The 14,393-nt window shown below is 35.8% G+C and overlaps 1 protein-coding gene and 1 pseudogene across 1 annotated transcript; both read left to right on the top strand.

Annotated features, from left to right (window-relative positions):
- Nucleotides 1-4,900: 4,900 nt before the first annotated feature.
- LOC120628419 (cytochrome P450 6B5-like) lies at nt 4,901-9,241 on the top strand. Its single transcript, XM_039896781.1, has 2 exons — nt 4,901-6,290; nt 8,747-9,241. Exons 1-2 carry the CDS (start codon nt 4,907-4,909, stop codon nt 8,914-8,916), a joined length of 1,554 nt encoding a protein of 517 aa, XP_039752715.1. The 5' UTR covers nt 4,901-4,906; the 3' UTR covers nt 8,917-9,241.
- Nucleotides 9,242-10,563: 1,322 nt separating this feature from the next.
- On the top strand, nt 10,564-14,393 carry LOC120627931 (annotated as a pseudogene).

Here is a 14,393-nt window from a genome sequence, read left to right as displayed (position 1 = left end):
GGATTAGATAGGAAAAACTATCCATCATCATTTCCACTCATGGACGTCTGGTGGACATAGTATTATGTCTTTTGTAAGGATTTTTACTAGTTATGGACCTACTAGAGTTATTCGGTAGGTATACCTACCTCCCGGGTAGTAAACGGGCGTACCTCGACATACTCAGCAGTTTTTTATTTACTCGTAATCAACCGAATTACTAGGTTTTAAGGTCGAGTTATTCGGCTAAGCACGAGTCAGATAGGATGGTACTGGATAGTATAAAATAATAAAAATAATAACGATTATTTCGAATAAAATTCCATTGCTTGTGATAACAGTAAGATTATAAAATTATTTATTGTGAGTAACAATTATCTTACTAATTAAAATGGCCAAAAATATCTCTTAATTAAGGTAAGTACCCCCTTGAGTACTTGGTGTATAATATGTACCACCCCAGTGCTCCATAAAGGGATTTTCCCATTCATTGCTTTAAATTTTCAGAATATATTACTGTATACCAGAGGTAACTAAGAGTGTAACTTGCAAAATAGACACTTGCGACCTGTATACGAGACGTTCTAAACTTGCATGAATGACACTTGCTTCCTGCATACGAGACGTACTAAACATGCATTAAATACACTGGCAACCTGTTTACGTGATGTACTGAACTTACATAAAAGTCACTTGCGACCTGTATACGAGCCGTTCTAAACTTGCATAAACGACGCTTGCTTCGTGCATACGAGACGTACTTAACTTGCATACAAGACACTTGTTTCGTACATAAGAGACGTACTAAACTTGCACAAACGATACTTGTTTCGCATATACGAGACGTACTAAACTTGCATGAAATAAACTGGCAACCTGTTTACAAGACGAACTAAACTTGGATAAAACACACTTGCTTCCTATATACTGAACGTACAAAACTTGCATGAAATATACTGGCAGCCTTGCATGAAATAAAAACGACACTTGCGATCTGTTTACGAGACTTACTAAAATTGCATAAAAGATACTTGCTTCCTATATAAGAGACGGATTTAACTTGCATAAGAGACACTTGCTTACTATATGTAATGTACTTAAATTACATAAAATACACTTGCTTTCTGTATACGAGACATATTAAACTTGCATAAAATACTCTAGCCACCTGTACAAAAGACGTAGGTACTAAACATGCATCAAGGACACTGGCTTCGTATATACGTGACGTACTAAACTTGCATAAAATACACTTGCTTTCTGTATTCGAGACGTACTAAAGATGCACAAACGACACTTAGTTCCTGCATACGAGACGTAAATTAGTTGCATAAACGGCACTTGTTTCATGTATACAGGACGTACTAAACTTGCATAAAAGACACTTGCATCGTACATAAAACTTGCATAAAAGACACTTGCATCGTACATACGAGACGTACTAAACTGGTATGAAATACACTGGCAACCTGTTTACGAGACTTACTTAACTTGCAAAAAAGACACTTGCTTCCTGTATATCAGAGGTACTTAACTTGCATAAAATGCATTTACTTCCTGTATACGAGACATAAACGATACTCTAATCTACTCCAATCAACATCTCAAATTTTTACATCTCTTATCGTGACCACCACGTTTATATCGCAGATCGCTATGTTGCGGCCACATGACATCGCGAAGATGGGTTGTCTTTAAAACTTCGTATAGATGAACACTAAGTTGTGCTGTGTTCGGAATCCGCCATACTGCACCGCTCGACAACTCATTGATATAACAGAGGGATATAGGCGACCGCGATTATACCCTTTAATATCTGCAATTTACCGCCCGCATCGCGAAGTTTATTCGAATTTGCGCGTAAATTTTGTGACAGGACAGGAAGTATCGCGAATTTTCGCGATGTCGCGATAATGTGGCCTTAGCTGTAGAGTCACTTGTATCTTTATACCTAATTACCTACTACTAGTATATTTGCAACGGTTTGTCTGTACATGGTGCAGTGTGACAAACGGATGTAATACAGAACGCAGGATCACTATTGCTAGATTTGAAAAAAGAATATCCATGTCTCAGTATTCTGTATTCAATATGCCGTTATTTTTGCAAGAGAACAAAAAAAATCGCCCTTTAAATGTCTTTTAATGTTTATAGTGTGACAAAAATCGGTATTTAATCATGTTGCCATAGTGAAATATCTATTTCAGTATACCGTCCGTCTGTCTGCCATTGCGCAATTTCTTTTGAACCATAAATCTATTTATTGTAATGTTTATAAAACAAGTGCAAGTCCACTTATTCGGGTTTTAAAAATATCTGACATAACTAACTCAAGCTAACTGAGATTATGTCGGTAAAAAACATGTTATTCCAGTGTTATGTAAATGATATAATAGATATGGATGATATGTAAATACTAAATATTTTGGCCTTGACCACAGTGTAAATAATATAGTAGGTACTTAGCATTATCTCGTCTTTGTAAGTTCATTGTAGACTGCTGCAAAAGATACAAAAAACGAGTATGACTTCGAGTGAGCAATGTTGACCAACCGGGAAGGTAATCCGCAATTCAATGAAATTCATAATAGAGGAACGCGACAGATTGATTTCAAAGGCATAACTCAATGCGTAGTCCGTTGTCTGACTTTTAGTCCAATCCTCTAGCAGTCCGTGCGCGTGTCACCACCGTTAACAACAGCCAACCAAATTACAATTTTTAGTGCATAATAAAGTCAATAGTGTCTTCGGGTTGTACATTAAAGCTCCCACTCACTGTCAGTTTATATCAAAACTCAGAATTAACTCAGATATTTCTGAAACTCTTACTTTTAATTTTTTATAGAACCTTAGTGACGGTATAAAACACGTCTAAACTGCAAATAACAAAAATGTTTTGAAAAACACAGAACATTAATGTTAAAATTGATTTGCGGCTTTAAAAAAGTTGGTAAAAACAATTGGGCGAAGTTGGCATTCTGAAGATAATAAAGTTAAAGTCAAGTCAAAAATATCTTTATTCAAGTAATATGTATTCAAGTGATAAAAAAAAATCCAAAAAAAGTAAAATTACTAACTAGTAAAATTTTATACAGAAATTGGTATTAATATGCAATCAGTATTATAAGTTATATTTTATATTCTATTAATGACACTATTGTTCTTAAGTCCAAATCATGTTTATTTCCAACACATGCGTTTGGCACACATGCGTCTCCTGTAGATGGATATAGGATATTAACCCGCAAAAAAACAGCGGGATTTCAAATAGTATTTGGTACCATTGCATGGCTTTACCGCGTAACTTGCCTTTGTGAAATTCTGCATATAAACAGTTTGCATCCTGGAGATAGCAAATTTTTATCTCGGAAAATTCGGGATTTAAACAAAACCAGAAGTAAACCCACGTATGCAGTGCTCCTGGTATAAAAGACGAGCTAGACTGACGCGCCGCGGTTGATGGTCGTATAAATCGGAGGTCCCCGCGCTTGATTCCCAGCAGGGGCAACCTGGGATTTATAATTTTAGAATTTTCTCTGATTTGGTCTGTTGGGAGGAGAAGGAAGACGTGCCGCCAAATAAATCGGCATTCCGATAAAAAGGGAATAGAAACAAATTAGGGGTATGGATTTAGTACACCTACATATACCTTTAACAGGTTATCCCGCTACCATCTTACGCACCACCGGGTGAGATTGATGTCAAGGTATAACTTGTAGTGGCATATATTAAAAACGTTATTGGTAGTTCCATAGTTCCTCATAATTGTTTAGATTGTCATCTCAAACGCGTACCTAGGGTACGACACGCGACAATCGCGTCGGTGACACGGGGTACTTAGAAATGATTTTATAAATTTTCATAAGGTTTGTATTATTACGTCGCACGCGTCAGCAGCACGTTTGTCGCGGCTATTTATTAAAGTTACGTCTGAATTCGGAAAATGAGCCATAGACTTTCATTGTGCTTTGTATTACGACGTAAGAAGTTTAGGCAGCGCGTTTGCGCGCATCGCATCATATCAGTAACGTCCCACAAAAGTCAAACATTATCATTTTTATTAATTCAATGATCATCCTACTGACAAAATTACATTATCATACAAAGGAACATAGGAAAACGATAGGCAAAGTTCTGAGTAATAATTGTAATTTACAAAATCAGTTTGGTAATTTTGTAGATGCTAAAATAGAATTAAATTACAGTTCTTGACTGTTACTTTGTCGTGTTCTACTATGAAACGTGAGGGCCTCTGGGTTAAATTCTCGAGTCAAGCAAATAGTTATTAGGTATTAAGTTTTTCTGTCCAGAAAACGTAATACCTAATAATTCAGGCTACCAAACAGTCAGGCTAAGTCATTAAGCCTAACATTATAGTCTATAATAACCTAACTAGTACTTCAAAAAATATAATAGAGCTGTCTGCCACTTTACCGTGCACTATAATTAAGAGATACCTATATTAGGGTCCCTATTCACAGGCAGTCCGTCGCAGAGCAATCGTTTTATAACTGCTTTTAACTCATATGGAATAATCAATTGCTGCGATCTATTTCTATAACTCGTATGCGCCGAAATGTGGCATCAAAAAAGCTCGTGCAAGTAGGATTCCGTTTACTTGTGCAAATAGAAGTGTGCATGTCGCTTGCACCAATAACTTGTGACAAAAGCTTTCATCAGTAACATTTGCGTTATGTTAACGGATAATATGTAAACGGTAAATCAAGAAACTCATACAGGATTCATGCGAGTGAACTTGCGTGTTAAAACTCGCCAGATTGCAGACCGAAATCGCCGGCGATGTAGTAATATGGACACACACGTTGGATTGTCCCGTGTATGGGACCCTTTATAAGATATTGGAATGACCTATGAGAATCAGTTTATTTTGAGCTTGTTGCAACACGAACGTTCCGAAAAATTCGCAATGGTGTTATTTTATTTTTTTGTGTTTTCTGTAGCAGTAACGATTTATATAGTATACTATTTACTATCTAAAAATCACGATTATTGGAAGAAAAGGAAAGTGCCGCACTTGAAGCCGTCCTTACTGTTTGGGAACTATAAGGAAACCATTTTACTAAAAAAACATCAGACACAAGTTGCGTATGATATCTGCAAACAGTTCCCAGGTGAGCCTTACATAGGGACGTTTTTCGGTACGTCGCCCGCCCTTATCGTACAGGACCCTAGTTTGATCAAACTAGTTTTTGCAACGGATTATTATTACTTCAGCGGCAGAGAAATAAACGATTATACACATAAAGAACCAATAACGAACAATATATTTTTCATTAGCGGCGAAAAATGGAAAATAACTCGCCAAAACCTAAGTCCTTTATATTCTTCAGGGAAAATAAAAGGCATGTTTCACTTAATAAAAAACTGTGCCAATCAGCTGGAGTGCCTTATTAGAGAAAAGATGGAAATTTCACCAAACATTGACGCAAAACAATTGCTAGCAATGTTTACAATAGATATCATCACTAGCTGTGCATTTGGAATAAATTGTAATAGTATGAATAAAAATGCAGACATGACTTCGAATCCTTTCTTAGCAGTTCGCGAAAGGATATTTGACACATCCAAGTCGGCAGGCGTTAAATTATATTGTAGACAAATGTGGCCTCAAATATTTTACGGTTTGGGATTTTCACTATTCGACAAGAATATATATTACTTTTTCCGGAACATATTGGCAGAAGTTTTCGAATCAAGAGAGGGTAAGCCATCTACCACTAATGATTTCGTTGATCTAATATTAACCTGGAAGAAAAATAAAGTTATAACTGGAGTCAGCTTGAGCAATGAAAAAACTGGAGCCAAAAAGGAGTTAACTATGGATGTGGACGATGATTTGTTAATAAGCCAGTGCGTTGCGATCTTTGGCGCAGGATTTGAAACTACAGCCACAACCCTGAGTTTCCTTTTGTACGAAATGGCGAAAAACCAAGACGCGCAAACAAAACTGATCGAAGAAGTTGACTCTTATTTTGAGAAGAATGAAACTATTGAATACGAATGCGTCAATGAGTTGCCTTACATCGCAGCCTGTATTGACGAAACTCTACGTCTATATCCAGTACTGGGACTACTTACACGGGAGGTGATGGATGACTATACTTTTCCAACGGGCCTGCGCTTAAAAAAAGGAGATCGTATTCACGTTCCCATATATCACATACACCGTAATCCCGACTATTTCCCTGAACCAGAAGTATTCCGGCCAGAGCGTTTTTATGGAGATGCAAAAAAAGATATTAAACCTTTCACCTTCTTTCCATTCGGCGAAGGTCCAAGGATATGTTTGGGTAAGTAGTTTATTTTAAAACTACACTGCTGGTAGCAAGCCCCAGACTTCTTTATTTTCTCGAAACAATACCGAATAATTTCTTTATTTCACTACAAGTTAGCAGTTGCAACCTCACCTGGTGGTAAGTATGAAACACTCTAAGCTGGCAGCGGGCTAATCTGTAAGGGGTATAGAATTTATATTAAACCTACACCTACTTAAGTTTCTATGCGACATAGTAAATACCGAAACGCGAAATCGTTTGGCGGCATGTCGTTGTGGCTGGGCTGGGCTCAGCCGTGGCTAGTTATTAAACTAGCCACGGCTGAGCCCAGCCAGGTTAGGATCAGAGTAAATTCTGAAATTATATTAGATTCCCAAACTACCGCTACCGGAAATCGAACCCGGGTTCACCACTGTGCTGTTGTCAGAAGAATTGTCAGATTGCCAATTATATTCCAGGGATGCCAAATGTGATTATAATCATGATCAGCTTAATTAATTAATGCCAAGATAAACTAACGATGTTAAATATTTTATCTAATGTTTCTTGAACATTGAACAATGAGTATCAAATCAAAATTTGACGTCGTAATTATCTTTTTATCATTTTAAAAATAGTTTTGGATGTAGCCACTTTTTTATATAGCAAGCAACATCAAATGCACTTTTATCACAATCAACCTTTTATCTATGTCTTTAATATCATAAAGATATATTTGTTTACTTTTAACAGATAAAGTATGAAACAACTGAATCGATTTTAATAGCTTTTTTTCCATTAGAAAGATATTTTATCCAAATATAACAAGGGCTATATTTTGCTTGGGTAATTGGCAGTAGATAATAGTATTTCAGCCTGAAATAACAGTATTTGTAGCGCAAGCCAGGATAAAACGCGCAACTTAAATTGAAATAAAAGTACTCTTTATTGTACACCAAAAAATAACAAAATAGTTTAACAAGAATACTAATTGACAAATATTCGGCAATTACTATAGGCGGCATACAACAGTACAAGTTTAAAAATTGCATTGAGTGTTAGGCTGTACACAAAAATAATAGAAAGTAAGAAAAGAAAACAAATAATTATACATTTAGATAACCATTAAAATACATAACCAATATCAATGAATACTTTTAAACAAGCAAAACAATAGGTTAAATATGTAAATAATCCTTTTGGACATATTAATTTGGGGAAAATGTTTCACCGCATTTTTTAAGAAAATTAAAAACATTTTTTAATATATTTTATTTACATTTAACTAGAGTTTGTATTTTGTTCGAAAACTTTTTGCCATCTTGTAGGTCGGGACATAATGCATTGCTATAGAAATTTTGGGGCTTCTGACACTGCCTAAAGAATTCTGAAGAGACCGAAACAGGTGGAAATCTGAAGGTGCAAGGTCAGGACTATACGGTAGATCGTTGCAGTTGCCGCATACGTACGTTACGTTACGTACGTAGGCACACACTGCTGCTTCATTCGTGTGCACTGCCGAAATGGATCGTCACACGTATCCACAAAAAAAAATATATTGGTCTTTAATCGATCTAAATAAAATCCGCTTAGCCACATTTCCATACATTCTAGATAAACCACAATAACGCACTTTATGTCGAAAATATTTAAAAAATTCAAAGGTGCTTCTAAATATAAGTTATAAGGCATAAGGCTTTATTGTTCACAAAAATTGACATTTTTTGATTAAGTCTTATGTAGATAAACTTTGCCCTTAAGCGGCATGTTATTTTAACACATAGTTTTGGAGATAATGTAAGATTAAAATTCAACGCGAGTACGCTGTACGCTGTGGAGATAAATTAGTAAGAAAGGAGCACATAGTGGACGTTCATGTGTTGATATAATGATTATAAAGATAATGCCTGCTGTCATCAATAACCACCCATTACCGGCCCACTACAGGGCAAATATCCTCTCAAATAAGGTTTTAGGACGTAGTCCACCACGCTAACCAAGTGCGTATAATCAATCACACACACACATTTCACATCATCATCATCATATTAACCAATTGACGTCCACTGCTGGACATAGGTCGTTTTTAGGGAGTTCCACCATCCACGGTCCTGGGCCGCTTGCCTCCAGCGGCTCCCAGCGACTCGCCTGATGTCATCTGTCCACCTCGTTGGGGCCGACCTACGTTGTGTGTTGTTGTTGTTGTGTACGTTGGGGTCGAGTCGAGTTTCGAAACCATGACCTCGTGACCCTAAGTTAAACATGCTAACCACTAGACTGCATACGAAAACTAAACGATTACCGCATTTCTTAAGTATAGTTCAACGGGTACATACCACGATAATATTTTGGATTTGTCGATATTTCGACCCAGTTGCATGGATCGTGGTCACGACGGGTCCACAAACGTCGTCTATATTTAAGAAATGTTGATTCAACCACGAAAATCTTAGTTTAAAATCTTTGATTAACGCATTTGTTTCTTCTTTCAGGACTTCGATTTGCCAAGATGCCGTTGAACGCTGGTCTTCTCGCGATATTCAAGAACTATAGGGTTGAACTTGCGGAAGGCATGCCTCAAAGTATCCCACTATCATTGTTTTCTATAGTCGTCAGTTCAGCAATTCCAGTTAGACTCAAATTTATTCCACGTAAAGCTTAAAAGCAGAAATTGTTTAATTGTTATTAAATTTTTATTACGTTAAATATTATTATATACATTATTTAAGTAGGCCCTTGGATTCTCTTCTTTCTGTCTGTTTTGCATATTTTAAGAGGAAACCGTTGATGCTGACATTTAGAACACCAACATAAACATTGGCATCTAAATGTAGGTAATTATATTCTTACTTACGGTGTTCATTACTTCATTAAATAAATATTAGGGCGAATTCACACATGGCTTAAAAAAATATTGCTCAACACTTGAGTTTAAAGCTGTTATTCTATCTATTATTTTATAGGTATTATTTTTTTAATATCAATAATTATTAAAAGCTATGAGCATTTAGGTAATGCAAGCGGGTTTCTCTTTTACATAATAAACGTTTTTGCCGTTGCCATTGTTTTCGTTACATAACCCACTCCTAATAACTATGAAAACGAGGATATAAAAACATTGTTTACGGTTTTATTTACAATCTTGACTACGGAACCCTCCTGTATGCGTTCAGTTTTACACTTGACCAGTAAACTGATTTAGCAAAACAACTAGGATTCTCAATACGATGAGTTTAATATTTATTAGACAACCTCCCTGGTGCCGTGTTGAGCGCAGGTCTCTTAAATGGGATCCGCCTATTAAACATTTGGGAATTTATATTTTCTGAATTTTCTCTGGTCTGGTTTGGTGGGTGGTTTTGGACGTGGCTAGTTACCACCGTAACGGCAAAGAAAAGCCGCCAAACAATTTGGCGTTCCGCTATGATGTCACGTAATAGCCGATTCCCTAATGTTAGAATATTATAGCCGCCGCGCCGTAGCCCTAACAGGTCTTTAGGATAGGTTATCTCACCTGGTGTCTCGTCATGATGCAGTCTAGGATAGCAGCCAGTAGCCGAGATACCGGTCAAGAACTAACTTGTAAAGTAATCCTCATCATATAAGCCCATTACGAGCCCACTGCAGGGCAAGTTACAAGGGGAAGGCCGTCGTTTACCACGCTGGCCCAGTGCGGGTTTGCGGAAGAAAACTCTCAAGCATGTCGGTTTCCTCACGATCTTTCCCTTCATTGTTGAAGTAAGTGATATTTTTATTGCTTAAAACGCACATAACTTAGAAATGTAAGTCATGCGTGCTGGGATTCGAACCCGGCCACCCGAAAGTGAATTCGAAGTCCTTCCCAATGGGCTACCAACGTTTCCTCAAAAAAAAAATGTACCATGTACACCGATTACCCCAATGTTTATTATCCAATAGGCCTGTTTTTTTCTGTTAGATAAACAGGTCCTTTTAGACGAAGCGATGATAGCCTAATGGATCGGCAGGAGGAAACCCGTACCCAGTAGTAAGCTGGTAATAGGTTAATGATGACGAATTCTCTTCGCTCTTCGAAATCTTAATCTTCTTAATCAATTACTTTGGTTAAGTATCACAAGGCATATGTGCGTACTACGGTAATTAACAACCTTCAGCTTGTGTCTCCTACAAATTCCATAACAGTAAATACCAGTACCTAAAAGTTTTGGTTAAGTTAAGATTATTTGCCAAAACCGGCTTTTAATCCTACTCAAGCTACGGCCCTGTAGAGATTTTATTCATCCGCAGCAGAATTTTATTCGCGCTTAGTGACAGTGAAGTGTTCGTAGAGATGGTACTGTATCTGATTGTTGTGTTGACATTTACCATAGCATTATATTTACTGAGATATTTACTAACAAAAAATCATGATTATTTGAAACAAAAAAATGTGCCGCATCCGAAACCAATACCATTATTTGGTAATCATATCGAATCGATTTTGTTAAAAAAGCACGCAACCCAAGTATCTCAAGAAATATCTGAGAAATTTCCAGAAGAACCATATGTCGGGACTTGGTTTGGCACAAGACCAACTCTTATTGTTAAAGATCCCAATCTAGTCAAGCTCGTATTATCAAAAGACTTCTATCATTTTAGTGGCAGAGATGTATCAGATTTTTCAGACAGAGAACCGATTACCAACAGTATATTTTTCTGCGGTGGCGATCAATGGAAAATCCAACGTCAGAATCTCACACCTCTCTTCTCATCTGCTAAAATTAAAGGCATGTTTCATTTAATAAACGACTGTGCTGCTCAATTAGAGAGGTTACTGGAAGATGAAACAAAAAGCCTGTCGTACATCGATGCGAAAGTTTTATTTGCTAGATATACAATAGAATGCATTACATCGTGTGGTTTTGGTTTGAATTCAAACACGATGAAAACAGGTGGTGCCGCGAATCCTTTTATGATTATACGTGAAAAGATATTCGACACATCAATAATTAGAGGATTGAAAATGAATAGTAGAGTGATATGGCCTTCTTTGTTTTACGCATTAAGGTTATGTCTTTTCGATAAAAGAATATTTTCTTTCTTCCATAATCTATTAACAGGCATTTTCACGAGTCGTCAAAGTGAAAAATCTTCTAGAAATGACTTTGTTGACCTAATTTTGACCTGGAAACAGAATAACTACATATCTGGAGTCAGATTAGGTAGCAAATGTGGTGAGAATAATACCGTTAGACTTAAAGTGAACAATGATTTACTTGTTATTCAAAGTGTGTTATTTTTTGGGGCTGGATTCGAGACAACTGCAACATCTTTAAGTCTCGTTTTATACGAACTTGCGAAAAACCAAGAGGTTCAAGAAAAACTTTGTACAGAAATTGATTGTTACTTCCGGAAAAGCAACGGTGTGATTGAATATGAGTGTATAAACGAACTCCCCTATCTTGAAGCATGTATTGAAGAAAGCCTTCGAATGTACCCATTAATAGGAGTGCTTACTAGAGACGTTATGGATGATTATACTTTTCCAACAGGTCTCCGAATACAGAAAGGAGATCTTATTCGTACATACCAGTGACATATCTACATTACAATCCCGATTTTTTTCCGGACCCTAAACAGTTTCGCCCTGAACGTTTTTACGGAGAAGAAAGAAAAAATATAAAACCTTTTACTTTCCTGGCATTCGGGGAGGGACCTAGGATGTGTTTAGGTCTGTATTTTTCTATTAATGTGGAGATGTGAGAGTGTTTTCAAACTTAATTGTCTGCGATTCAATTTTATATAGGATAACGCAGTTTGAATTTGATGGGAAGTTCGAAAGAATCTCAAAGCCTTAAATGAGAGTTTTGCTGCTGTCCGCTGAGGAGTTCTGTCCTCTATCTCCAACCACATTAATCAGATCTACACAAAGTTTGGGCAAAATTAAACACATATTATAACCTCTATAGTACAAAAATATAATTACTTAAATCGGTTATAATTTGTCCGAGTTATGCTGTAAAATCGTCAAACACTTTCATCCTCTCTCCCGAAGAAACCGAGCTTAATGTCGGGATAAAAAGTATATATTACTTCTAACAATTCCAAGAATATGTGTACAAAGTTTCATGAAGATCGGTTAAGTAGTGTTTGCGTGAAAGCGTAAACAAACTTACATTGACATTTATAATATTAGTAGGGATTATTAGAGCTCGTGTAAAGTATTAAGGTAGCATGAATTCGTATATTTACCACGCTTTTTTGATATCGTATATAAAGATATAGTATATATAATAATAGTCTATTACTCCTGACCTCACTTGATATAGCTAGTTTTTACAGTAAGATACCAATTATTCAACATAAAGTCATTTAGTATTTTAGAGTCTGTTTTACGATGAGCCAAACATGTTTCTAATTTTTGCATCGTTAAATAATCGTTACTATAGTTTTTTAAAACGACATCCTCACTGTGGCCAATTACATAGTAGATATTAAAATTCAAGGTAAGCAGGTTCATAGCAAGTTTTGCGTATGCAACTTACCTAAGAAGGTAAGTTCAAGTTATGGGGTACGAGAGTAATTGCTGATGACTGTTCGGCTTCAGAATTTAATACTTTTGTGTCGGAGAGCGAAACGTGTAGAGAGAGTTTTCACGGATTATAACTTAATGTTCATTGACTTCTGTTTATTTAGAGGTAAAAGGGCTAATATATGTAAAGGAAAATTATTAGCGAATAGACTGGCCTATTGTAATCATCATCTTCATCAGCAACTTCTGAAATCCCGTGACTTTAAGAAGTTTTCCGTGGACCCTATACAGTCTCCAGGAAACAAGATACAAGCAATGCTCAAAGCAAATACTATATGTATCGATTTATCTTCACAAATTTAAATACTTTTCTCCAAACTCAATAATTACTGTGGTGGAATTTAAAAAACCAGTGTAACAATTATTTCTTTTTTTTTTAACTGAATGCCGGAATATTAATTTTCGTTGATACAACTTTAAATAATCTTGAAAAATAAAGATTTTTTATTCCCTATTTCATCCGTTTAAAGGTAGTATTTTAAACACAGTGACTGCTTTCTTTCTTATTTTTAAATTTTTTTCAAGAACAACTATAACTTGATAAATAATAGACATTCATACAATCTATCTTCCTCAGTTTAAATTAACCTAATAATGGCTTATTACTTACAATTCTCATTCATTAGTTATGTATTAATTTTTTTTTACTTATTATCAAAAGCAAAAGTTATCAAGTATAAGAGTTATATATACTACATACTGACAACTTCACTTTTACTTATCTGCTGCAATCTGTTGCAACTTAAAAAAGTTGTAAGCCCCATTCAATAAACTTGCTCAACTAGTTTATTTTTAATTTTATACTACTCCCAATAATAATAAACAAGCGTTTAAAAATACTCTTATAAACCAAAGTAGTCTTGGGTGTATGTGGGGTAGGAATGAATTAGATCCCCGGTATACTCTTGTGGGAGGGTATTTATTTTTATTGTTATTTTTGACACATAGATTCGCTAAGTCTCTCTGCACACAATTAGTACCGATACCGGAGCATCCCCATGAAATGGTTACTTTATAGGTAACTTTTAATGCAAAATATTCGCAATTGTGTTTTATCATCATCAGAAACAGACTAGGAAAAATGATAGAGCTAATCGAAGATAACGGGTGAAATTACTTAGGAACATTTAAAACAACAATTTCTATAGATATAGTAAATAATTGAGGGGTATGTATTACTACGTATTTAAATACTAAAAATATAATTACTATACTCATTTTCAATTTTCCAACAGGTAATTTATTAAAAATCGGTCTAGGTTATCAAAAGCCGGTGTAGTTTCGTAACACTGTATACTATAAATATATTTGGTGATAATTGCGTTAATTTAAAAGGGTCTAAGAAGAAGTCGATAACGAACTTTAAGATAATCACCATATCACAGTGCCAGCTTAAAAGTAATCTGTTTACTTTTGCAGGTCCAAGATTTTCCAAGATGCCAATGTACGCGAGTCTGATGAAGATATTAAAGAATTATCGGATTGAGCTGGCAGACAACATGCCACGCAATGTTAAACTGGAAACGACATCGTTCGTTATAACACCAGCGTCAGAAATTAACCTTAAATTTATAGCTCGAAAAATATAA

Source organism: Pararge aegeria, chromosome 12 (genome assembly GCF_905163445.1).
Source record: "Pararge aegeria chromosome 12, ilParAegt1.1, whole genome shotgun sequence".
In the NCBI taxonomy this organism is placed as follows: Eukaryota; Metazoa; Arthropoda; class Insecta; order Lepidoptera; family Nymphalidae; genus Pararge; species Pararge aegeria.
The sequence above is the reverse complement of the archived record's forward strand: the minus strand, read 5'-3'. Positions and strand labels throughout refer to the sequence as shown.

Coding starts and splice junctions, on each gene's coding strand:
- LOC120628419 (XM_039896781.1), top strand. CDS start 4,907: ATGGTGTTATTTTATTTTTTTGTGTTTTCTGTAGCAGTAACGATTTAT. Junction 6,291..8,746: donor AGGTCCAAGGATATGTTTGG/GTAAGTAGTTTA, acceptor TTCTTCTTTCAG/GACTTCGATTTGCCAAGATG.